Source organism: Octopus bimaculoides, chromosome 16 (genome assembly GCF_046866305.1).
Source record: "Octopus bimaculoides isolate indiv1 chromosome 16, ASM4686630v1, whole genome shotgun sequence".
Classification (NCBI taxonomy): domain Eukaryota; kingdom Metazoa; phylum Mollusca; class Cephalopoda; order Octopoda; family Octopodidae; genus Octopus; species Octopus bimaculoides.
The window spans coordinates 29034782-29061510 of record NC_142943.1 but is presented as its reverse complement, the minus strand read 5'-3'; the positions used below and the strand labels follow the sequence as shown (position 1 = coordinate 29061510).

The 26729-nt window shown below is 36.7% G+C and overlaps 2 protein-coding genes across 3 annotated transcripts in view; one reads left to right on the top strand and one right to left on the bottom strand.

Annotated features, from left to right (window-relative positions):
- Positions 1-9094, bottom strand: part of LOC106880607 (zinc transporter ZIP12) — a 52437-nt gene extending 43343 nt beyond the window's left edge. The window contains exon 1 of the mRNA XM_089364296.1: positions 8969-9094. The gene's annotated coding sequence lies outside the window, so the exon portion shown is untranslated. The remainder of the gene's footprint in view (positions 1-8968) is intronic.
- LOC106878390 (renal glandular kallikrein) overlaps positions 8158-26729 on the top strand; it is a 44028-nt gene continuing 25456 nt past the window's right edge. The window contains exons 1-4 of one of the 2 annotated variants that reach the window (XM_089364297.1): positions 8158-8827; positions 10566-11197; positions 14052-14153; positions 23536-23710. In XM_089364297.1, the coding sequence (XP_089220423.1) occupies positions 14084-14153; positions 23536-23710 (245 nt within the window). In that variant the 5' untranslated portion in view covers positions 8158-8827; positions 10566-11197; positions 14052-14083. Of the gene's footprint in view, positions 8828-10565; positions 11198-14051; positions 14154-23535; positions 23711-25945; positions 26445-26729 lie in introns of those variants that run through there. The other variant, XM_089364298.1, reaches the window with a different exon arrangement.

Genomic DNA, 26729 nt, shown 5'->3' with positions numbered 1-26729 from the left:
GGATGTTAACATAAAGCTGAAGATCAGTGAAAAAGAGAACATCTATGCTGAGCTATTGAAAAATCTGCAGTTACTCTATCCAGATTACAAGTTCAGGTTTATGCCTGTAATTATTGAGACCCTGGGTTATGTAACACACTGCCTAAGTACCAATCTAGAGAAATTAGGCTTCTCAAAATCAGAAAGGAGAAAGCTAATTCAAAGACTACAGATCCAATCCATCACTGGAACTGTAAAAATCTTTAGAACTTTCCAGAAGTTTATCATTTAAATATATATGAGCATGTCTAGATATGGAACTTTATGCATGAGAATACATACATAAAACATACAAATCTGCACGCACACATACATGCAAAAACACCCTGTTGCTGATGTTGAAATTCCAATGAAGAAGCCTTGGATCTAGGTTAGAAACCAGTTCTTTCTCTATTTGCAAGAAATCTTGAAATATACTGAACAATGACATACATACATAAATGCATACATTTTCAGGAGTGTTCTATTGTTTCCGTTCTCTGTCGTCCCAAAAGCAGCTACGATTCCCTTGGGAATTGTAAGCAACTTTACGGGCCCGGTTTTTTAATTCAATTGTTGTCTCTAAAGTGGAAACATCAATGGGTCTTTTTTTTTTTTTCTTTTGTCCATATATTTTTAATGTCTACAAACGGGTAACATAAGTGCACAACCTAATCGGTTATTCTTCTGCACAGAAAAATGAAAGAAACTGCCTCGATATGTTCCATGACTTGCTGGTTAGTCTTCAGCGAACAAACACAGCTCCCATCCACCCTTCTACAACCTACAAGCAGAACTTCATAGCAAATACGATTAAAATTATTCACAGACTAATATTTAGTTGTAATAACGAAAAGAATTTGCCGACAGGATGTTCGCCGGCAGCGTGATTAAATACTTAATAACAATGTAAAGGAAATGTTGGGTCGGCCTTAAACTCAATCCAGGAAAATGTAGAACACAAAGGAATAATCCTTTCCGCTTTAGGCACAAGACCTGGAATTTGTTAGGAGGAGACTAGTCGATTATATCGACCCCAGTGTTTCACTGGTACTTAATTTATTGACCTCGAAAGGATGAAAGGCAAAGTCGACTTCGGTGGAATTTGAACTCAGAACACTAAGGAATAAGGCCAACAAGCTTGTGTGAGAATCGGCAACAACGAGGTAGAAGATATCAAAGAATTTATTTACTTCAGGGCGACAATGAAGGAAGACAGAGGGGCAATGAAGAATATAAAGAATGGAATAACCAAAGCTTGGAGAGTATTCTACAACCTAATAAAGGTATGAAGAAGCAAAGGTATAGGCAGCTGAAGTTGTTGAAGAAATTGGTCTGACCAGTATTATTCTATGGATGTGAAAACTAGGAAGCGACAAAAATGGAAGAAAAAAAACAACAGGCAGCTTTCAATTCAAATGTTTAAGAAGAATACTTGACATCAAGTAGCTGCGAAGAGTCTGAAATGACACAGTTGAGACGACGGCAGGCGTCGACAGGATTTGTGACGAATTAAGACATGTATGCTGGAGCTGGATTGAACACATCTTCAGACGAGATCGAGAAAGTGATTGTATGGTGGCACTAAAGTGAAAGCCTCAGGGGAAGAGAACAGCAGAGCATCTTAAAACCAAGGGGCAAAGGACCATTGGCAAGGAAAGGAGATGCGAAGGGTGAAGCTGGAATGAGACCAGAACAATGACAGAAAACAGAGCTGCTTGGAGAGATCGTACTGTGGCCTTATGTACCTCAGGACACGAAGAAAACTAAATGAAGGAAATATGCATTTTTTATGGATGAATAACGAGCTTCAGACAAATTTCACGATATATATACATACATTCACATGTAGGAACTGTTCAGTTTGGATCACAGATATTTTAATTATTTTTTTTTAACTAAACAGTTTGAACAGCAGTAGCTTTCTTCAACTGAAAACACGTCGTTGACTGGTTAAAATTACCCAAATACGACAACTTTAACACGAAGTAACTTCTAAAATACGAAATCTTGTCAAAAATGTTCAAAGTAAACCGTGCTTTGCGTGAGAAATTACACCTGTATACGAAGTTTCAAACTGTTTAATTAAAAAAAAAAATTAATCTGTGAGCCAAACTGAACAGATCCAACATGTATATGCATATGTATGCCTAAATCTGCATACATGTAAACATATCCAAGCATATAAATATATAAATGTATACATGTACACACGCACATACATACACACAAGTATATGTATAAACACACACACACACACACACACAAGATTTATTTACATCTGTTAATTCTCACAACTTAAACGATAAAAACTAGTCTAACTACCTAGAATTTAAATACACGCTACATTAACTTTATTTTGACAATATATTTAAATTTTAATATACGCCGGTCAACCATAGAACTATTTCGTAAATGGCAATCTTTATATTCAAATTAACAGAAACATATATAATGAGAGAGAGAAAAGAAAAGGATGGAGAGGTAGACAGACATATACATACATTTATATACACTTTAGAACGATAAACACATTTTTACTTCGTCCAATTCAAATTTTATGTATTCATTTATAATTAGTGTACCAGTTCATTAAAAAAAAAGAAATGACGGTGTATTCGAACTTGATGTTTTCTTAGGTGATGCAAAATAAGTAAATCTCAGGTCTATCCAACTGGTCTATCAATTAGGCGCCGAATGGACATAGAACTTGCCCTTCTAGTGCGGTAGTGTATAACTGAGAAAACTTTCTTCAGCTTTATAGTGTTAAGTTCAATTTTTCCTGCAAGTCACATAACGATAGACTTAACGCTGAGACAGCTGTAATCATGCTCATTATTTACATTATTTACATTATTTACATTTGACGGATATTTGTCCTCATCTTGTTTGTTGTTAACACAACGTTTCGGCTGATATACCCTTCAGCCTTCATCAGGTGTCTTGGCGAAATTTCGAACCTGGGTCCTCATTCTTAAGGTATTTTTCGATGTTGTTGTTGTTGTTGTTATTATTATTATTATTATTATTATTATCATTATCATTATTATTCAGGTCACTACCTGGAATCGAACTTGGAATTTTGGGGTTAGTAGTCCGCGCTCTTAACCACTACGCCATATGCCCGTGGGATGAAGGCTGGAGGGTATATTAGCCGAAACGTTGTTAACAACAAACAAGATGAGGGCAAATATCCGTCAAATGTAAATAATGTAAATAATATACATAATTCCTCATCTCTTAAATATAGTACTGTAATTATGCTCCAATGCTTTCCCATTTCTTGGAGGACGCCAGGGAGTTAGAAACATGCACATGATTGTGCGAGAATTGATCTAGATGAAATTTTCCGAGTAATTGTGATAGACGCTGGTAAGTTAGAAGTTCTCTCCATTCACTCTTATAATTTCCATTGATAAAAAAGCATGAATATCATGACATCTCATTTTACGTTCCTACAATTCAGAATGCTTTCGCATTGATGCTTCAACAGATTTTGCGTTTCTCCCCCAGCTATCTGTGTATCATCACTGCCCAGATCCTTCTGGCACTGCCGCCACTTTTCTTCCTGTCACATTCACTGTCTCTCATCTTCCAGATCCCGAAAGAAACCATTTATCTTATCCTTCTCTCTCAGAACTGTAACGGCACTTTTCTGAGATTCCCTCTCTGTTGACGCTTTTCTGGAAACATTGATCCGGAAATGTTCACACTACACATCAACTGCGTCAATCTCACAAGTCCGGGAGAGTCTCGAAAGGTCTAAAGGAAATTATCCTCCCCCTCCTCCACAAGTTTAAAGTGTACATAGGAGACAGTGATTACGATTTCCGTGCGGGTGCAAGTTCTTTTACGATGTTATGTTACACTCTCATTTCTCCATTCTTATAAAATTGCGGTTCTTTTGAAAGTTCAAAACAGATTTACTAATTCACCCGACAACTAATTTTGATATTTACTGATCTAGTTATTTACTAATTGTGTCACTAGATATAAGCAAATGATCTTTTATATGTTTTGTTCATTCTACTAAATCTATAACATAGACCTCTCGCTTGAGGACCGATTAATTGTTCAGAAGCATTAGAATGAAGAAAATGTTAATCAACCTTATACAACACCCTACACAATTCATATTTCAGTTATGACTTCATTTCATGCTTGTATTTCAATACAGTGCTCTATTTCGTTATGATAGCTTTATTCTCGATACAACTACGTTTAGCATATATATATATGTGTCCCTTTGTACCTTCGCATATTACTGAAGTACAAAATTTTTCACATCATGATCCACCCCTTTATTGCGTTGTAACTTTGTAAAAACTTCACGCTTGGTCGAGTATTTTGTTTAATTGTCTTAAGAATAGTCTGCCTTTTAGTTGCTATGTAATTTCGTAAACACTTCACGTTTAATTTGATATTTATGCGATTATTGTTTCAAGTCTATCCAAAATATGATAACTGCGGTATTTCGTCCGTCCTTACACCCTGATTTCAAATTGCGCCAAGGTCGACTTTGCCTTCCATCTTTTCGGGATCGATGAAATGAATACTAGTTATACACTGGGGTCGATGTAATCGACAAGCCCCCTTCCCTAAAGTTTCAAGCCTTGTGCCTATAGTAGAAAGGATTATTTCAAAGCAGGGCTAGGTAGGCAATAAAATAAATCGATAGTAGCATTTTCTTTTTATGGCAAAATATGCACCTAATTCAATAAAATTATAAAGTTACTAGTTACTTTGCATAAAATGCGAAATGTTTTTTTTTTTTTTATAGATTAGGTAGTCATAATTCGCCCCTGCTTTTCAATTTCAGTATTAAAGCTACGCATAGAACTGCTGTAGTACATGTGCTGCGTACATTTCTACAGCACCATTTTCTTTAAGTGCCATAAAGGCAGAAATAGATCTGCCTTCAATTCAGTTGCGCGCCTGTATTTCGCTTAGTTTTTTTGTGTTTTATTACATAAAAGTCGTCAACTGCTTACTCTGAGTAATTACTGATGGCATAAGGCGGCGAGCTGGTAGAGTCTTTTGCTCACCGGACAAAATGCTTAACGACATATCATCCATCTTTACGATATGAGTTCAAATTCCGCCGAGGTCGATTTTGCTTTTCATCCTTCCGGAGTCGATAAAATAAAAGCCAGTCGCTGGGGTCGATATAATCGACTAGACCCCTCTCCCAAAATTCCAGGCATTGTATTTATAGAAGAAGGGGTTATTACAAAGGTGGTGAAGATTTTAAATAGCCAGTTCTATATGTCTCACAACGAAATCTTTAGGCTACAGGATCCTCGTTTCAGTCAAAACCCACAAACCAACGAGGATGTCTGCATGCAGACGCGCGAGTGGGTGGACGTCACTGTTAAATTTCCTTCGAACTGTATTCTATCTTGCGAAAAGCAAGGACTCATTAATATAGTCCTACAACCCCCTAAAAAGAATTCATAATATTAATGGAACATGTTTGATTCTTCTTTTGCTCGATCAGGCATGAGCTGAGCTTAAACAGCAGCAACAACAACATGGTGAGCCAAAAGCCTCTCCGCATTCCCTTGACCTTCCGGACTCAGAAGTTAAATCTGCCCAAATCAACACCGACAGTCTTAACAAAGAAATAAAGGTATTAAGGATCTTTGGGGTTTGACGGGCAACATTTTTTTTTGTAGTGTTTTTGGTACCGAAACACTTTCAAACTTCGAATATTTATATATTTTGTGGTATAGAACAGATAAAAAATTTTGTATTCGAAGTTATTTTATTTAAAAAATTGTCGTATTTCGGTAATTTCAACCAATCACTGACGTCTATTGAGGTGAAAACAATTAATACCGTAACGGTGTCATGGGATCTTTTCCCTTGAATAAAATTAGTCCCGTTGTTTGTCAACAACTGCCCGTGTTACTCTTATTTATGACATCGTTCGTGCGTTTGTACTGGTTTTAGCTTAGGGTTTTAGGGTTAGGGTTCGGGTTTTAGAGTTAGGGTTAATTTTAGGATTACGGTTAGGGTTATGATTTTTTTTTGCCATAACCTTAACTCTAACCCTATAACTCATAACCATAACCCTAACCCTAACCCTAACCCCAACCCTAACCCCAACCCTAACCCTAAAACCCGAACCCTAAAACCCGAACCCTAACCCTAAAACCCAAAACCCTTACTAGGGAATAATGATATAATTAAACAGGGAATAACACACTTGACACCGAAAAGCAGTAATTGTATTCAGCTGAATAGACGTCAGTGATTGGTTGAAATTACAGAAATACAACTTTAACATGAAATAACTTGCGATGTACAAAATTTTGTTAAGAAGGTTAAGAGAAGTTGTTTTATATGACACATTCTACCAGTGTCCCAAATTTGAAAGTGTTTCGTTAAGAAAACAAATGTTGCCCGTCAAACCCCAAAGATCCGGTATTAATGTACGAGTGTTGCACTAACATTGCCTTGCATCAAGTGTGCTCAGTGAGTCAACATGCAGCTAAACATGTCGGTAAACTAGCGTTTCGGCAAAATAAACCGATTGAATAAGTACTAGGCTTACAAAGAATATGTTCTGGGATCGATTTCTTTGACTAAAGGCGGTGCTCCAGCATGGCCGCAGTCAATATGTATATATTATAATATTCTTTTATTCTTCTACTTATTTCAGTCATTTTGATTGTGGCCATGCTGGAGCACCGCCTTTATTTATGTGTGTGTGTGTGTGTGTGTGTGTGTGTGTGTGTGTGTGTGTGTGTGTGTGTGTGTGTGTGTGTGTGTACGTGTGTGTATGTGTGTGTAAGTGTGTATGTGTGTGTGATCTTTCTTTCTTGGCCTGACTGCCGCCCGTCAGAAGAAGGAATAAGTAAATGAAATAAAGATAAAATGAAAATAATTATAAAGATAAAAATAAAAATAATTGAACAAAGATGAGACTAATAGTCATTGAGAATAGAGGGGGAGGGGGAGAGTGAAGTTCATCAACAGTAAAGAAATGGAATGTTTTGAGCTGGTCAGTATTGTTGTGGCTTGTCAAAAGGTGACCGATGGAGTGCCTACTGATTTGAGGTCAGCTATTCAGTTCTCACCCGTGGTATGCTGTACACATATGTATACACACACACACACACACACACACACACACACACACACACACACACACACAAACACACACATACACACACAGACACATACACACATACAAACACACACATACAGACACACACAAGATAGATCGCTAGCCACTAAGCCTTTTTCTATTTTCTCTCCCTGTTTATTTCTGTATTCCTTTCTATTGAAGTGTGTAACGTAAAAGCTCGAAACGTAAAAGACTTTCTCACTTCCCGAGCGTTAAACTAACACATCTGTTTGTTGTTTACAGACCCGTCTTCGTCTTTTGTTTTTTTGTTTGAACGTTAAGTTGTTTTTTCTCAGCAGGCACTAAGTCAATTGTTTTGAAACCTAGCATATATTGATGTCAGAATCACACCTGACACTATTATCCTTACCTTTTCAGAAACTTTTGCCCATATGAGTAATCAGGAAAGCAAATGTCAAAGAGTGTGTGATTTGCTGAATGCACTCGTCACACCAAAGGAGATTTCAAGAATAGTTGGAGCGTCCATAAAGACTGTTTATAATGTAAAGAATAGAATGGCTATGAGCAAAACTATTACGAGGAAGTCTGGAAGTGGCGGAATCGGATCTATTTTAAAACGGGGGCGCCAGTATTTTCTTAACGAAACACTAACGAAACACTTTGAAACTTGGGACACTGGTAGAATGTGTCATATAAAACATCTTTTACTCTTAGTCTTCTTAACAAAAAAAAGGAATTCGCAAGTTATTCCATGTTAAAGTTGTCGTATTTCTGTAATTTCAACCAATCACTGACGTCTATTCAGCTCAATAGAGTTACTGCTGGGCGGTCATAAAAATGTTATTCCCTGTGACATATTTCATCCGGTTTAATCGTAATTTATACGCATATATTGTTTATATAATAAATTACGCTGTGCGTATCTATGTGTGTAATAATTTTAGAGTTCGGATTCTAGAGTTAGGGTTAGTTTTAGGGTTAGGGTTGGGGTTACGGTTACGGTTAACAGTCTAGTTAGGGTTAGGGTTAGGGTTAGGGGATTAATACGATATACACCGTTACAGCGCTGTTTTCAACTGAATAGACGTCAGTGATTAGTAGAAATTATCGAAATAAGACAATTTTTTACATGAAATAAATTCGAATACAAAAATATTTTTCTGTTCTATGACACAAAATAGATAAGTATACGAAGTTTGAAAGTCTTTCCGTACCAAAAACACTACATAAAACATAAATGAAAACTGGCGCCCCCGTTTTAAAATAGATCCAAGGAATCAACAAAAAAACGTACCAAAGCTTTTATAAAAGCTCTCAAATCCAAAATCCTAAAGGATCCAACCAAATCCATGAGAAAAATAGCAATTGAACTTGAAGTAGACAACAAGACCATTAGAAATGCAATAAAATATGATTTGAGGTTTAAATCTTACACAATAACACCAAAACATTTGTTGACAACAGCTATGAAGGAAAAGAGAGTGGAAAGGTGCAAGAAAATTAATACATGGTTCAAGAAAAAGGCCTCCATTGTAACGATCTTTTGAAATGATAAAACCTTCACTGTCGATGCTGTTCTGAACCGCAGAAATGACAGATTTATCGCAAAATCGACAGTTGAGGTTAAGGGGACATTCAAAACAAAACATCCTGCAAAAGTTATGACATTTGCCCAAGGTGCCACGCAGTGGGACTGAACCCGGAACCATGTGTTTGGTAAGCAAGCTACTTTATTTCATAAATATTTGCCATAGAGGCATTACAAAGAGGGGACGAACAAGGACAAACAAACATAAAAGGGGTAAAGTAGCTGTATCGATTAAATGTTTACAATTTTAAATATACAATAATACTTACCACACAGCCACTCCTGCGCCTATTTTTAAAAACTTTTGGCAAACAGCACGCTTTACGTTTTCTCTTTATTACGCTGGTAGTTTTTGTGTCATCTGAATAATGCCTCGCAGTTGACACTATTATTATTTCTCATTTAAGCACAACGTTTCAAAATTTTAAGGTGTGGCTAGACAGTAAGAAGATTGCTTCTCAACAACATGTTTCCAGGTTCAGTCCCACTGCGTGGCTCCTTTGGCTATCGTTTCCCACAATAGCCTTGGCCCGAGCAAAGGCTTGCGAGTGGATTTGGTAGACGGAAGCTGAAAGAAGCTCGTCATATGAGTGTGTGTATGTGTGTGTGCGTGTATGCGTGTATGTGAGTGCGCATGCATGCATACATGAGTACGTGTGTTTGTGTTTGTCCCCCACCACCGCTTTACAAATGGTGTGGATGTGTTTATGTCCTCGTAACATAGTGGTTCGGCAAAAAGGTCCGATAAAATAAGTGCCAGGCTTAAAAATAAGTACTAGGGTCGATTCGTTTGTCTAAAATTCTTCAAGGTGGTGCTCCAGCATGGTCACGATCTAATGATGACTGAAACGAGTAAAAGGGGGAAAAGAGTGGATCACTATTAGTAAATCTCACAACGTGAGATATTCAGCAACAGTACTTTGGAGTAAAGATTATTTGCCAACATAACACGGCAGTCCTGGTTTAGGACGAATGTTGCTGTAATTTAGCCCCAGGAGACAACATATAGCCAGCAGGAGACGGTGTCTCCTGGGGTTAAATTACGGCAACATTCGTCCTAAACCAGGACTGCCATGTTATGTCGGCAAACAATCTTTACTCCAAGAGTGGATCAGTTGCTACCATTGACTTCAGTGCTTGTCTGGTTCTTCCTTTTCTCGACCCCGAAACGATGAAAGGTGAAATGACCGCAGAGTGATTTGAACAGAGAAGGCAAAGAGATGGAACAAATGTCGCAATAACAACAAGGATAATCCTTTTTGTCATAGGCGCAAGGCATCAAATTTGGGGGAGAGAATTAAGTCGATTATATGACCCCTTGCGTAACTAGTACTTATTTAATCGACCCCCAAAAGGACGAAAGGCAAAGTCGACTCCGGCGGAGTTTGAACTCAGAACGTAGCGGCAGATGAAATACTGCTAAGCATTTCGCCCGGCGTGCTAACGATTCTGCCAGCTCGCCGCCTTCATATAATAATAACAACAACAACAATAATAATAATAATAATAATAATAATAATAATAATAATAATAATAATAATAATAATAATAATAATAATAATAATAATAATAATGGTTTCTACTTGAGGCACAAGGCCAGAAATTTAGAGAGAAGGAACCAGTTGATTATATCAACCACAGTACAATTTCCCTAAAGATATAAAAACCGGAAATCCTACTCAAAAAACAGTTTGTTTCTTAAAGACGTCTGTCAAGGTTTGGCTTTCCCAACGGAAATACTTTAAAGCCATTAGACATTAAACATTAAACGAGCTTTTTAATAAAATGCTAACTTTATTCTGTAATTGGATGAAAGTATAATTGATTAACTGGATCACAGTCCCATAATATTATTCATTTTTATAGAAGCCAGAGGGATAGAAGGTAAAACTGCCAAGGAAAGGAATGAATTCGGAAACGTAGAAAAAAAGAAGTGAATTGACCCAACTCTGTCGTTTTGCGTCCATCTGTTGAATTAACATAACCTGTTATTGATCGACAGGATCAGAATAATGTTTCAGTTCATACCAGTTCAATTACATTAGAGATGATTCGTGTATTTTCTTCACCATCTGTGAACTGGTCACATCTCTAATCGCCATTATACAGTGCATAAGAAAAGAAAAGAAAAATTTAAATAAGAAATAAATCATTGGAAAACGTACACACGTCTTTCTTCATATTTTATCTCTTTCTCTCTTTTTGTATCCATCAATAATTGGTGATTCGATACTCGTGTTATGAATATGTAAAAGAAAAGACACCTGTACACATGAAATAGTCGATGTTTACATAGGATTTCACTTTTTTATGAGTTTGATAACAGAAAGTTACCAGTTGTTTTAATTACTTACAAATAATATAAAACTATCATACAAGATTAGTTGAAAAATCCTTATTGATGTTATCTTAAACGAGCTCTTTAATACTGTGACTTTCTCTAGTATTACGATTTAACAGAGAAGACTGCTAACAGCTTGAAAGACAACTGAGATAAGGTAAGATGTTGCCATTTTGCAATTATGAGGATGCGTGTCTCAATGGGTATGTGATTGGTGGTTTTGGGGATTTTTGCCCTTTTTTATCTATCATGTTTTAATATACTTTCTTGAGAGACGTCTTGTATCTGTTAGAAATCAATATTTTTCAGATGAATCGTAGACCCGATATTTTAATTCTAGTTATAATTCGTTTACAACAGCTAATGCTTTGCCGTATAAAGCTAAAGCATTATGCATCTGAAATAAATCAATATATTTTCCTCATGAGATATAACCCTTTATCTGTCCAGGGCAACGAAATTAAAGGAAATATTACGTTTATTATGGAGGAGAAGAGAAAATATCACAACGTTAAGATTGAGCACTATTCGTTATTGAAATTTGTTAAAGAGAACACCAGCTTTGATCGAAACCCACAAGAAAAAGTAAATTAGTGGGTTTTAGTTCAACCTGGGTCCAGCAGCATCAAAATGACTTATTTGAAATATGTATATAATTTACTTATGTTTAGGATTTCAATTTCTTTTTCGTAAGCTCTACCCACAGGAATGACTGGGTGAAACAACAGTCAATTCTCCCTCAAGTTTTGTTTTCTTTTTCTATTGTCATAAAAAGTGGAAGAGTATATTAGAGAATGTAGTCCTAGGTTACTAAAAGAACTAAGTTATTTTGGCTGAAATGCTTTTCATCATAGATCTTCTCAATCAGAATTAAGTTGTCGCTAAATGACATGTTATGCAATTTTTCAATTCTACAGCTGAATTCAATGTTTTTCATTGGTGATTTACTTTCATCAAGATTTATAATTCGTGTACGAAATATATATTCCTTTTTAATATAGGCACAATGCCTGAAATTTTGAGGGAGGGGGGGGCAGTCGATTACATCAACCCTAATGCTTACCGAACGCTAATTATATCGTCCTCGGCAGTATTTGATCTCAAAACGTAAATAACCGGAAGAAATGCCGCTAAGCATTTTGTCAACTAATCCGATGATTCTTCGAATTCGCTGCCCTTCCTGTAGGAAACCTATATTGGTTTCAAATTTTGGCACAAGGCCTGCAACCTCGGGGGAGGAAGGGAGGCTAGTCGATTACATCAACCTCAGTGTTCAACTGGTACTTATTTTTTCGATCCCAAAACGATAAAAGACCTCGACGGAATTTGATTTCGGAACGTAAATAGCCGGAAGTAATGCCACTAAAGATTTTGTCCATCGTTCCTACGATTTCTTTCTTAATTAAGACTATGTCCGGCTTCCTATTCTCAATCTCATGGTCGTACTGAATCATAAAATCCCATAGGATCTTTGCATTTCTATTTTCGACAATGCTTTCAGGTTTGTGATCGGACCAGTTTTTTGCTCTATCAAGTCCATACTTGTTGCAAAGTGTCCAATGAACAAGCCTGGCTATATTGTCGAGGCATCTCTTATATTCCTTCTAGGCTAGTGGCGTACATTGGCTGGTAATATGTCAATCACTCTGGTGTTGCTTGGTCGGCATTTAACAAGGTGTTGAGTTGTGCAGCTATTCATGCATAACATTCACCAAATCTTTTGATCCAGTAGTCTAGAACTCCATCTGGTCCCGGGGCCTTCCAGTTGCTCATTTTTTTGCTGATTTCCTTCGCTTCCCTAACTGAAATGACTAGTTCTGCCTGTTTTGGACAGACTACTGTTTGTTTCAGTTCTTGCAATCATTCAGCATCCTTCTTGTTCTCCTTGCCTTTGCTCCAGATGTCACTCCAAGACCTTTGACTTTCAATGTTATCTGGTATTAACTTTTCATCTGTACACGCTCCATTTCTTTATAGAATCTTTTCTGATCTACTCTGAATAACCTATTCTGGTGGTAACCCTAAATTCTTTGGTCGTATCGTACCATCTTTGCTTTCTTTACAACGAGGCGCTGTTTCAGTTCCTCTATTACTACTTCAGACTCTTTCTTTCAATATTATACTTCCTTTTCAGTGCCCTGTATTTTTGTTCGCTTTTAAGCTCCCCTTTCTCTTTTCGGTCTAAGACAGAGATTTCCTTCGAGAGCATGGCTAACCCTGCCTGGATTCTTCGTTTTGACCATGGATCTTTTCTTTTGTCACTCCCATTATATTTCTTTTTCTTTACATCGACACCTACATTTTCTGCTACAACAATACTTGCTGCTTTGATCAAATTATTTGTTTCTGTGATGTTGTTTGTTCTGATGTATTTCAGAATTTCATTGACATTTTTTGTTTCTTGGTTCAGTTTCCATCGACCAACCTTTTTAAGGTTGCAAATAATGTCGCTATCGCTCTCGGTTGTTGCTTTTTTTAATTGCCCATTTTTAAACCAAGCCCAGGTGTTTGTTCCACATACGTCTTCAGTGGCTCTCCAAAATTCGCCATGCAGAGGTTTCTCATCAATCTGTCTGATGTGCTGTCTTTCTTCTTCTTATTATTATTATTATCATTATTATTATTATCATTATTATTATTATCATTATCATTATCATCATTATCATCATTATTATTATTATTATTATTATTATTATTATTATTATTATTATTATTATTATTATTATTATCGTGAAGGCGGCGAGCTGGCAGAATCATTAGCACGCTGGACGAAATGCTTAGTGGTATTTCGCCCGTCGCTACGTTCTGAGCTCAAATTCCTTCGCGGTCGACTTTGCCTTTCATCCTTTCGGGGCCGATAAATTAAGAACTGGTTGTGTACTAGGGTCGATCTAATCGACTGACTCCCTCCCCCAAAATTCCAAGCCTTGTGCCTACAGTAGAAAGGATTATTATTATTATTATTATTATTATTATTATTGCAATGATAATGTATCGGGACTTTTCTTTAGACTTTTACCTGGAGACCGTCTTAGTGCTGAACATGAAATTTTTTATTGTCTTGATGTTATATAACTTCCTAACAAGTCTTGTACAAGGAACCACTGCAAAAAGTAAGTACATACATTTCTCTTTTCATTTATATATCATTGCTTTATTTATGAAATTGTGAAGAGTCACTTTGTGTACAATTGAAGGGAGCCGTGCGTGAGTTGCAGACTCTGGACCATATTGTTTAGAAATCCCGTCTATTGACTGTTTGTTTGTTATTATTGTTTTACTAAGGCGCAGGAGTGGCTGTGTGGTAAGAAGCTTGCTTACCCGACTACATGGTTCCGAGTTCAGTCCCACTGCGTTGCACCTTGGGCGAGTGTCTTCTGCTATAGCCTCGGGCCGACTAAAACCTTGTGAGTGGATTTGGTAGACGGAAACTGAAAGAAGCCCGTCGTATATATGTATGTATAAATATATATATGTGTGTATGTTTATGTGTCTGTGTTTGTCCCCCGCCCCAACATCGCATGTCAAGTTTCATCAAAATCGATAAAACGATATAGGAGAAGTTAGCTAACAACTCCACAAACACACCCACAGACAGAATTTCCCACATATGTAGTAGGTAATATCCTCTCTCGGCATATTTTGGCCTTTAGCCGTCATAGTGTTAAAATACTTTTATTATATATTCTGGCACTCCGTCGATTACGACGATGAGTGTTCCAGTTGTTGTAATCAACTGAACAGCCTGCTCATGAAATTAATGTGTAAGTGGCTGAATACACCACAGACACGCATACCCTTGATGTAGTTCTAAGGCAGATTCAGTGTGACACAGAATGTGACAAGGTTGGTCCTTTGAATAACAGGTACAACTCATTTTTACCATCTAAGAGAACGCTAACTCATTTTTGCCAGCTAAGTGCAAGCTAAGCAACGTGAAATAAAGAATTGAATTCAGCACCTTACAATCGTAAGCCAAATGCCGTAGCCACTAAGTCACTAAGCCAAGTTGAATCTATACAGAGTTGGCCATTTAATAACAACTGAATGAATTTGATAAAAGCATCTAAATATGAAACATCATGAAAATTGTTCAAAGTCCTTCTTGAGCGACACATTTTCTCATTCCTGTCAATACAGAATTACTGTCGGGTGACTTTTGGCCAACCTTGTGTTTATAAAATAAAGATAGACTTTAAGAAGAAGAAACTTATAATGTGATTATCCAGTTTAAACACTATTTACAGACAGGCGCACACATAATTGTGTGGTTCTGAGTTCAATCACATTGCGCAGCACGTTCACTAAGTGACTTCTGCTGTAACCTGGATTAATGTTTTGTGAGTGGGAATTTAGTAAAAGAAAAATGTTCAGAAGCCACTGTATGTATGGGTTTCAATTACGGGTATAAAAATAGGCGAGAAAAACCGAAAATCAAGGGCTTTATAACGGAAGTCCTTTGAGATATGTATTCTACACTGAATTACAGACACTTCCATGTCACACATACACTGTCAGAAAAGCAGTGTAACCAATGATGGGTTTTTTTTTTGTTGTTGTGTTTGGTGGAGTGTTGTTGTTGTGTTTGGTGGAGTGTTGTTGTTGTGTTTGGTGGAGTGTTGTTGTTGTTGTTTTTTTTTGTTTTTTTTTATACTTATACCTATCTCTGTAACTGTTCGCGAACTGCTACATAAAAAAATAAATATCGAAAATATTTTCTCTGAGTAATATTAACCTAGAAAATTTGACAGGTTGATCCAGCGAGAAGAGTTAAAGGGAGGTTTCAAATTACACCAAAGGAATGACCAACGTAGAGATAAACTTGTAACACCATGCTTTAGTAACAGCTGTTGAGGTCGCTGTAACCACACAAGGCCATGTTGACGCATTGAGGAACCGACGAATTCTGATCAATCATACTGTCGCACAGTTCAAAAGATGACATCATTAAAATCTAAAACAAACCAACGAGGAAACTTATATGTAGTTATTTGATCTGCTTGAAATAGCAGCGAAATCTTCGTCAAGGAAACGTGTAATCCTAAGTACACTATTTCTACAAAAACAACAAAAAAAAAAAAGAAAATAGCCACGGATGGAATACTTTGATCAAAAGCCTGCTTGATCTAGGCTGACCTAGGGTTAAACAACGACTTTAATATTGGGATGGTGCATAATTATTGTGGCTTTTTCAACAAATTTTATTCACCACAAACAATAACAACATGTAACAAAAATATCTTTAAATGATTATTCCGAAGCATATTCACCATCTACTTCAATTACTGCTTCCCATTTGCTTGGCAGACGGTCAGACCATCATTTAAAGATGGTTTTGTTAAATGTTGTTATTGTTTTTGCTGAATAAAATTTGTTGAAAAAAAGCTGCAATAACTATGCACCAACCCAATATTTACATTTTTTCCAGTCCGTTTTCTTTTGATGGCCCATCGACTGGTTCTCTCATAATCCATCCATCAACCATTCATGCTCTTCAATGATAAATTAAGTCTTTGTGCCAATGTCACAAATCAATACGCCAAAGAAATATATTTCGGAGATTTCCCCCCTTTTTATAGTAACTAACATCTAATATAATAAATGTGAAAACTAATTTGTGTGTCACTGTGTCACACTTCGACCCCACCTCTCTCACTATTCATTGACACTCCTACTATTGTTCATGTTGGGGTGAGAGTAATAGTAGGCATAGAGACGGTGAGGACGGTGGCGAAGACAGAGAGGGAGAGAGAGAAAAGAGAGGGAGAGAAAGAGAGGCAAAGAAATTTAGCGAGAGTTGATGTTTTTATTAAAAGTAGTAGTGTTGATGGTGGCAGTGGGAGTAATAATAAGAGAAAGAGTGGGTATGTGAGAGAAAGAGGGACTGAACACAGTACATACTGAACACAATTCTTTTACACACACATTTAGCCTTTTTGTGATGGTAATGTGGTGATAATAATAGGAGGCGACGGCGGCGGAGGTGGCCAGTGATGACGGTGAGAGTAAGTGATGAGAAAGACAGTGGTGATGGTGATGGAGGGATAGGCGGTGAAGTCAAAGGTATTGATGATGGTGGTTGGTGTCAGAAGTTTGAATGGTGTGTGTATGGCAGATGTAGTAGCAATGGTGGTGGTACTGTTGTTGATCATGCAGCTTGGCAATAAGTTCCAAGGTGACAAATTATATCATTGTTTTGATGAAAATTTTTCAAGTTTAATAAAATTTAATACGAACTCAATACATGAAGTGTCATTGTTGGGCGCAAGGCCTAATGAAGAGCCCTCCACATTGGCTGATTGATAGCTCATGCCAAAACCACTACGGTATCTTACATGGTTTCAGTCAACAAGTTACATTTGTAATTCTTTTATTCTTTACTTGTTTCAATCATTAGACTGCGGTCATGCTGCAGCACCGCCTTGAAAAAGTTTTAGTCAAATGAATCGACACTCAGTACTTATTTTTTTTAAAGCGTGATACTTATTCTATCGGTTTCTTTTGCCGAACCGCTATGTTACGAGGACGTAAACACACCAATATTGGTTGTCAAGCGAAGATGGGATATAAACACAGACACAAATACACACACACACACGACGGGCTCTTCTCAGTTTCCGATTATCAAATCCACTTACAAGACTTTGGACGGCCCGAGGTTATAATGAAATACACAGGCGCTAAGGTACCATGCAGTAGGACTGAACCCCGAACTATGTGGTTGGGAAGCCAGCTTCTTACCATACAGCCACGCATGCGCCTAAAACAGTAAAATTGTTGTTGGCTACATACATTTATTGCAGATTTACAAATGTGAAATTTATTCTATTATAAAATTAGTTATTTCAGTATAAATACTTTTTTCATTGTAAAAATTCGCATTCATTTTATTATTTCGTAGAACCGCCATAGAATTTGAAAATCATTTAAGCAGTTATAATTGTACTAATGTAACAATATTTGCTGCGATTTACAGTGGTTAAAGCGTTTTCTCAATATTAATGTGTGATATGTTTGCATTTACATCCGGCCACACATTTTCAAGAAAGGTTGTAGTTTACAATAGTAAGTACAAATATGTAAATACCTATTACTCATACTTGTGAATAAACATTAAAAAAACCTGCTTTAGGAGAATTTGAACTGAAATAGAGACACATTTAGTTCGATAACCTACATTTTATACCACGCGTCAATAATCATCATAATTACTTCAAACTTGGGAACAGGGCTACTATTTTTTAGCTCAGTTGATTACAGCGAGCCCAGGGCTCAACTATGACTTATTGACTCTAAAGAGCAAATTAGGTTTCGGTGGAGTTTGAACTCAAACTGTAAAGAGTCGAAGGGAGTGTTTCTCGACACGTTTCTGGATATCAATACCTAACATAAATTACATAAAAACGTAATAAAAAAGATTTCGAATGACTGAAAGTATTTGTGATAAAGAAAAAGTTGATCCTTATAGACGGAGCCGTCTACAAGGCTAAGCGCTTTGTGGATGCCAAACCATTGGTCACTCTGTAGCTTGCCACATAAGCAACCTCTTGTACATACATTAATGCTCAAACTTATACAGTGTGCTTCTTTCTTAGATATATGATCCACTGACCATCTATTGGGTCATCCTATAAATAATGCAGTTTTTTAATACTTTTATTCTTCAAAATTAAGATAAACAAAGTTCTTTTTTAACCTAAAATATACTCTACTTCATTTTCTACAATGCTCTTCTATCTATCTGATAGACTTGCAAGGCCCCTCTTCCAAAATGCACTTGTCCGATGCGAAAAGTACTCCTCCAGTATTGTTCTGACCTCGTCTACAGAATTCATATCTTTTCTGTTCAAATGATTTTGAAGACTGCGGAATAAATGATAATTAGATGGAGTAATGTCCGTCGAATATGTGGGTGGGGAATCGTTTCCCATTCAAACTGTTCCAACCTTTGGAATGTCATCCTCGCAGTATGTGACCGCGTGATTAGACTCGGAAAGTTTGTGAGGAACCCATTGACCTAATTTTCTGACTTTTCCGATGGCACGCGGGTATCGATGAATGGCTGAATGACCATATCCAAGCTTCTCTGCTAGTTCCTCATTAGTTACGATGGGATTTTGTTCCACCAGAATTTACAGGACATCCTCGTCAATTCTACAGAGCTTCCAGGACGGGGCTCGTCTTCTAGGCTGTAGTTCCCAGTTCGGAATTTCTGGAACCACCATTGACGCTGGCTTATGCTTATTGTCTGACCCTCATATGCTGCATTAATATTCTTCCCACTTTCCGTTGCGTTGTTGCCTTTATTGAACTCATAAAGTAAAATATGCCGAATATGCTCCCTTGTCACTTCCATTATAGCTTTGAAAAGAATATATATATATATTCAAATGCACTCATATATATGCATGTGTTTGTATGTCTCTCTCTCCCTCTGTGTGTGTGTGTGTGTGTGTGTGTGTGTGTGTGATCGGCTTGAAAAATTATTAAAATACTAGGATATTTTCCTACTCTTCTTAATATGAAACCAATGGCAGCCTTAATTCACAAATAAAGAAATTGTATATCCACCAATGCTGTGTTGAGCACTCATTTCATCGTTCTACATTTACGTATATATATATATATATATATATATATATATATATATATATATATATATATATATACACACAGGTGGTGTTGATAAGCCACAAAAATGACGAAACATCGATGTCTATCACTCCCAGATGGGATTGAGGGTGAGTTATCTCGCCTGTCCATGGCTCTAAGGTGTTTTAACACCGGCGTCATGAAAGTTATAGATTCTGCTACGTCATTGCAGCTACCAGAAAATACACAAAGCATATACATTAGTATATGTATTTAACAATATGTGTGTGTGTGTGTGTGTGTGTGTGTGTGTGTGTTTAACAATACATATATATATATATATATATATATATATATATATAAGTTCAAAAAAACAATAACAAAAAAACAACAAAGTGAGGACGTGATACGGATAGTGTTATTGGACGCTCGGGAAAGGAAAGAGAGAGAGTATACATTCATATATATGTATGTGTATGTATGTCTCTCTCTCTCTATTGATCTATCTATTTATATGCTGTTGTGTGTGTGAGTAGAGTAAGGTTGATAAACACTAAAAAGAACATCACAGAAGCAACAATAAAGTGTTGGTTTTAACGCTTGACAAGTTGAACAAGTTGAAACCAAAGAGTTATAACGCTTAGGGTAATATTTAGTTACTGCTACAATGTACCAAAGATCATATGAATAGATTGTTGATGTTTTTTAGCCAACCCCGTCTGCTAAGAAGTTTATAAACTGTTCGAACAGAAGAACGTGTGCAAACAAAGAAGAAAAAAAGATATCGAGGACAGCTCTCGTATGTTTCAATTCTTTTGTTGAAACTTCGTCAGCCAGTGTGTACTACCTTTAGCTATCGACAAACATTGCTTATAAACCCATTAATATATGAGGTTAGGTTAGGTTAAAGTGGACCAGCTAATTTGCATCCGTAATATTTTCGTAGCAACGAGATTGAACATTGAATTACCAGTATTTTGTTTCGTTGCTATAATATATTGTAGAACATATCAATAAATCATTTCTTCTTTTGTTATTAGCTTTTGTGTGTGACGACGATTGTAAACAACTTGTCTGTACAATATGTGAGCGGACACAAAAAGGGGGAACAGCTGTTTGTGCGTTTCAACGTTCTTTTTTGAGTTTTCACCAATCGTTGTGTAGCGCATTTAGCTATTTATAAGCACATTGTTCTTGCTCATACACCATCTCAAAGCAAACAGGATGGACTGATTTTCATATCTAATACTTTTAGGGTAGCTAGATGGAACATTACATAACTAGTGAGTCATTTATTACAATGTGAAGGCGCATGGCTCAGTGGTTAGAGTGTCGGACTCACAAACATGAGGTAGTGAGTTCGATTGCCGAACAGGACTGTGTGTTGTGTTCTTGAGCCAGATACTTTATTTCATGCTGCTCCAGTTCACTCAGCCGTAGAAATGAGTCGCGACGTCATCACTAGCAGCCAAGCTGTATCAGCCTTTGCCTTTCCCTTGGAAAAACACCGGTGGCGTGAAGAGGAGTGGCTGGTAGGCTCCCATAAACAGCTTCTGTAAGCAAGTCGGGTGGTCACAAATTACTGAAATGGTTGCGCACGGCAATGAAAGAACTTTCACGAACAAACACACCGATCACCTCTTAAACACATGAACAATCGATATTTACCATTAACTAATAGTAAAGGAGTTAAATTGAACTGTTCATGTGTTATTATTAATTGGCATAATGACTCTCCTAAGACATAACAAAATTTGTTTCAACACACGAATTCATATCAAGAATCTTGCAAACCACATACAGAAACGAAATAAACTCCAAACTTGTTTTATGTAAAAGAACCATGATAGAAAGGATATTAAACTTATTTCTATATATCATATAAATGCAGTTATGAAAATGTCAAATATAATTTTAGGGGAGGTCACTCTAACTCCTTAACCTCTAAAGACTACATTTTGGGGGGGGGGGGTGAGGTAAGAAGCTTGCTTCCCAACCCCATGTTTCCGGGTTCAGTCCCACAGCATGGCACCTTGGGCAAGTGTTTTCTACTATAGACTTGGGCTGACCAAAGCCTTGTGAATGGATTTGTTAGACGGAAACTGAAAGAAGACTGTCGCGCGCGCGCGTCACCACCACTTGACAACCGGCGTTGATGTGTTTATGTCCCTGTAACTTAGCATTTTTACAAAAGATAGTGAGTGACTAAGTACCAGGCTTTAAAAAGATTAAATACTGCAGTGGCTTCGTCCGACTAAAATTCTTCAAGGTGATGCTCCAGCATGGCTGCAATCAAATGACTGAAACAAGAAAAAGATAAACTTCATATTTCATTGTTGTTACAGGATTTCTTAATATTATATCGCACAGACGATGAGAAACTGTGATAATATCTATATTTTTTTTTGTTTTGTTTTTTCTTTTATGTCGGAATCAAAACATTAAGATCTACAGTATTTAGAATTAAGATTTCTGTTGCGTAAACAACGGGATTAATTGAATTATGAATTAGATATTACGTTTATGCATTAATTTTGCAAGACTCTTAATGTGAAACTGTATGTCGAAATATATTGTTATTCCTTAACAGGTACTGATAATCTAGATTATTACTTTTCAAAACCATATACGGCTTGTTCGCAAATATTTTTACTAACGTTCGAAATGTGTATTTATGCTAATTATACCTAACATTAAGGCGGTGAGATGGCAGAACCGTTAACACGCCGGGGAAAATAGTTAGCGGCATTTCGTCCACCTTTACGTTCTCAGTTCAAATTCCACCGGGGTCGACTTTGCATTTCATCCTTTCGGATCGATAAAATAAATACCAGTTGAGCCTGCAGTTGATGTAATCGACTAGCCCCCACTCTCCCAAAATTCCAAGCTTTTGGCCTATTGTAGACAGGAAATATATCTAACATTGAAATGATTTAGTGTCATAGTTACGTAGTCCGTTCCGTTATAATTTATGTTAGATGTGACAAGAGCTGCATACGTAAGTGATTTTTCTGGAAAATTGTTGATTTAGTGTATGTTTTGTGAATAGCTATTAATGTCTTGAGTTTTTAATAGTCTTTGTGCTCTTGAGTTGAATTATTCATTCGTTTTATTATTAATGGATGGTATTATGTTATAAGTTATTGTGTTTTAGTGACTTCCATTGATAGCTTTGTGGGTAGCCGAAGAATAACGGTGTATACTCTCTGATGAGGGAAAAATCATCTCGAAACAGATCTATAAGAATAATCTCAATTATCTTTCTGGTGACTTCGGAAAACAATAAGATATTTTAACATCGTCTTCCATCTGCACAGCCAATGCTTTCAAATGAATAATTAAACTTCTCAATATTATACATATTCAGATATTCTGAGTCATGCTGTATTCCCCATGAATACATTCTATTTTAATTTACTACGAGGTTAACTAACGTATTATATGCAAATCAAGTGAGGAAAGCTCTATGAAAGCTGTATGCTAATAAGATCTTACTTCACCGAACATTTTAAATGTTGTTGTTGTTATCATTATTCACTGAACACTGAATAATAATAATAATAATAATAATAATAATAATAATAATAATAATAATTTTTAGATTACATATAACTGATGTAATGAAATGGAATAATGACTGAAGCAAAACTATTAAGAATTACTGACAGAAGGCAGAAATGAAGCTCGTCATGTCTGACGGATGCTACACTTACGTAGGTGTCTGTACGTGTGCGCCCACGCACATGTGTATGTTTATGGATGCGTGTATGTATGTATGTTTGCGATTAGTCCCCTACCAAAATCATATAACGATTTAAATGAATATTTTAATGTGTTTATTTTAATGTGCTTATTTGTATATAATTGTAAATGCTAAACTGAATGTGAAGCCAATATTTTCAGAGAAGGTAGACACCAGCCCAGTTATTGTAGATGGCAAACTCTCTGAAGAAGGTCATTGGCCCTGGATGGTCTCCATTACTGCGAAACACAGACGGAAAATATTCAACTGTGGAGGCATGCTTATTACTAAATATTGGGTCCTCACAGCGGCACATTGTCTTTATGTCAATGAAATGTAAGTTAAATATTGATCTCTTTGTTGTCCTTATTTTTGTTGTCTTTGGGTCCGATGGCTTGTCAGAATTGATGAAGTGACGAATTAAATGCCTTCTAGTATTTAGTTGTGTCATTATACTTTCTGAAATCAAATTCCACTGAAATTGATTTTTTTACTTACACTCTACCAAGGTCGATAAAGTAGGTATTAGGTTGACAAAATTATTATTAGAGAATAGATTATAAGAATTTGCTACTTACCTAACTACGATCGATAAAATAAATATCAATCAAATACCGAACCTAGTATTAATAGCTATATCTCCTCCTCAAATTTTTTAATCATAGTTTTGTCAAAAATTATTATTATTAATATTGAAAATACCGTTCAAGCAGCGAGCTGGCAGAAACATTAACAGACCAGTAAAACGCTAAACAGTCATTTGGGATTTGAATGACTTTGTTATGGGCAGATCATCGCACCAGTGACAGAATATGATTGGCCAATGTGTGGCGTGACAGAGAATACAGCTATAAACAAGTTTTGTTCTCAATTGATGCATTGAAAAAGAAAAAGAAAATTAAGCTTCAGAGTTACGACTGATTTGTGTGGCATGGCTTCTTCGATATTTGGAAAGTAGACTGTTTATGAAATTCATTGCCGGCAACCATAATATACTATAAAGTATATTAAACGTTTCTTATAACACGTCCCACTGTGTTAGCAGTTCAATTTTCGATCAGTCTAGATATCGGAGTTATTTTACCTTTCTTGTTTAGAATTATCGACAAGATCAATAACTTTTCTCTTCATTACGGGTAGATTTTAATTGTTTAAACATTTTCTAGCTGTATAAACCATGTTAGTTTCCACTCAACGATATTTAGAAGAAGAAAGGCGGCGAGCTGGCAGAAACGTTAGCGCGCCGGGTATTTCGTCTGTTTTTACGTTCTGAGTTCAAATTCCGCCGAGGTCGACTTTGCGTTTCATCCTTTCGGGGCCGATAAATTAAGTACCGGTTGCATACTGGGGTCGATCTAATCGGCGGACCTCCTCCCCCAAAATTTCAGGCCTTGTACCTAGAGTAGAAAAGATATTTAGAAGAAGAAGAATCATTTTGATTAATATTGTCATTTTGTACAACGAGTAACTTAGTGTTTTTCTCGACGTGTATTATTTTTTATTGGTTTCTTTTTCACGATATAATAAAACCTTCTGTTTTAGGCAGGAAGGTTATAATATATTGTGCCTTTTCTTATGGGGGACTGAAATTGTGTCGAAGTTTTTTCTTGCCGAGAGCTTCCCTCTTATAATAAAGTACGAGTTATTTTATCTGAAGATATAATTCCTGTCGTTAATACAAAACCTGCTTAAGCAAGTACGAAACTAAGAGAGAAAATATCACAGCGTTTCTTCTTTCATTCTGAAGGACATTTACGATATAAGTTGAATAAACGGTATATCGTGGCACTTCGTCGGTTACGACGACGAGTGTTCCAGTTGATCCGATCAACGGAACAGCCTACTCGTGAAATTAACGTGCAAGTGGCTGAGCACTCCACAGACACGTGTACCCTTAACGTAGTTCTCGGGGAGATTCAGCGTAACACACAGTGTGATAGGGCTGGCCCTTTGAAATACAAGTACCACAGAAACAGGAAGAAAGAATGAGAGAAAGTTGTGGTGAAAAAATACAGCATGCTTCGCCAACATCCCCTGCCGGAGCCTCGTAGAGCTTTAGGTGTTTTCGCTCAATAAACACTCACAACGCCCGGCCTAGGAATTGAAACCGCGACCCTACGTCCCCCGAGTCTGACGTCCTAACCACTGGGCCATTGTGCCTCCGCGAACGGTATAAACGTAGATTGCAAGGTGTTTTTCTCTAGAGAATTCGTCATTCTCCAACAGCACCATATTTCTGTGAAGTTATAATCGAGCATTTCCGATCAGTTAACATTTGAGTCGTGCAAATTTGGTGGCTTTAAAAAGAATGATGAGCTCCAAAAAAAAAAACAAAAAAAATTCTATTGCAACAGCTGCTTAAAAAATAAATACGTCTTCATCGAAGGACCAGCTTGACAGAAAGTCAACAAATAATAACCTGTTAACAATATCAACTTTAATTCTAATAACAATTAACATTAGCTTTAACTTTAATAGTAGCTATTTAAAAAATATCAACCACTGATATCCTGAGGTGATTGGATAAAAAAATAATCCAGCCAGTTTCTCTTATAAGTTACTTAATGATTGCATTGACTCATGATGTTAAAATATTTTCGATCAGATCCGTATATCCCTCATAACCTATCGTAACCCAAATGAATGTCTATATGCGCGCAGGCTTGTGTGTGTGTATGAATATGTATATGTATATCCATATCTCTCTGAGAAAATTCAGAGAAAGATAAGATAATCACTAGATATTAGATGTTCCACTAGTGTCTCAGGCATATTATATTCGGATCATACCATTAGCGAGCAGCTTCGTGAAACCATTCATTATCACATAGCCACCATGAAAACTTCACAACGAAGAATAATTGCAGGTATAACTATTTGACAAGTTCCAGTAGATTAGTAAAGAAACTGTAGGGGCTGGAAGAAAGAAAATCTGACAGACGAAAGGATGAATGAACATCAAGGAATGGAGAAGCAAATCCTCTGCAGAGAGCCCGTACTCTGGCACACAGATGGAGTACAGTGGTGCTCAACATAATGTTGCCTTTGCGATTCTATCAGGAGAGATCAAGTAAGTAAGCAAGTATCTATAAGTATATGTGCCTGTCTGTCTGACAACAGATCACCTGTCTCTCGACATTTCTGCTCTACTAACCGCTTCACCCAACACCTCCCAGTCTTCGGTTTCGCTTCAACCATCGAATCTCCCAACACTCGCTTCCCAAGAATTTTGCGATATACAAAACCGCACTTAATATCTTTTTATATTCGTTCCGAGAAAACAATTTTGCGGCCATCAATATTTCATTTTTTTCCTTTTCTTCCTCTTTTTTTTTTCTTTTTCACAGTACTACAT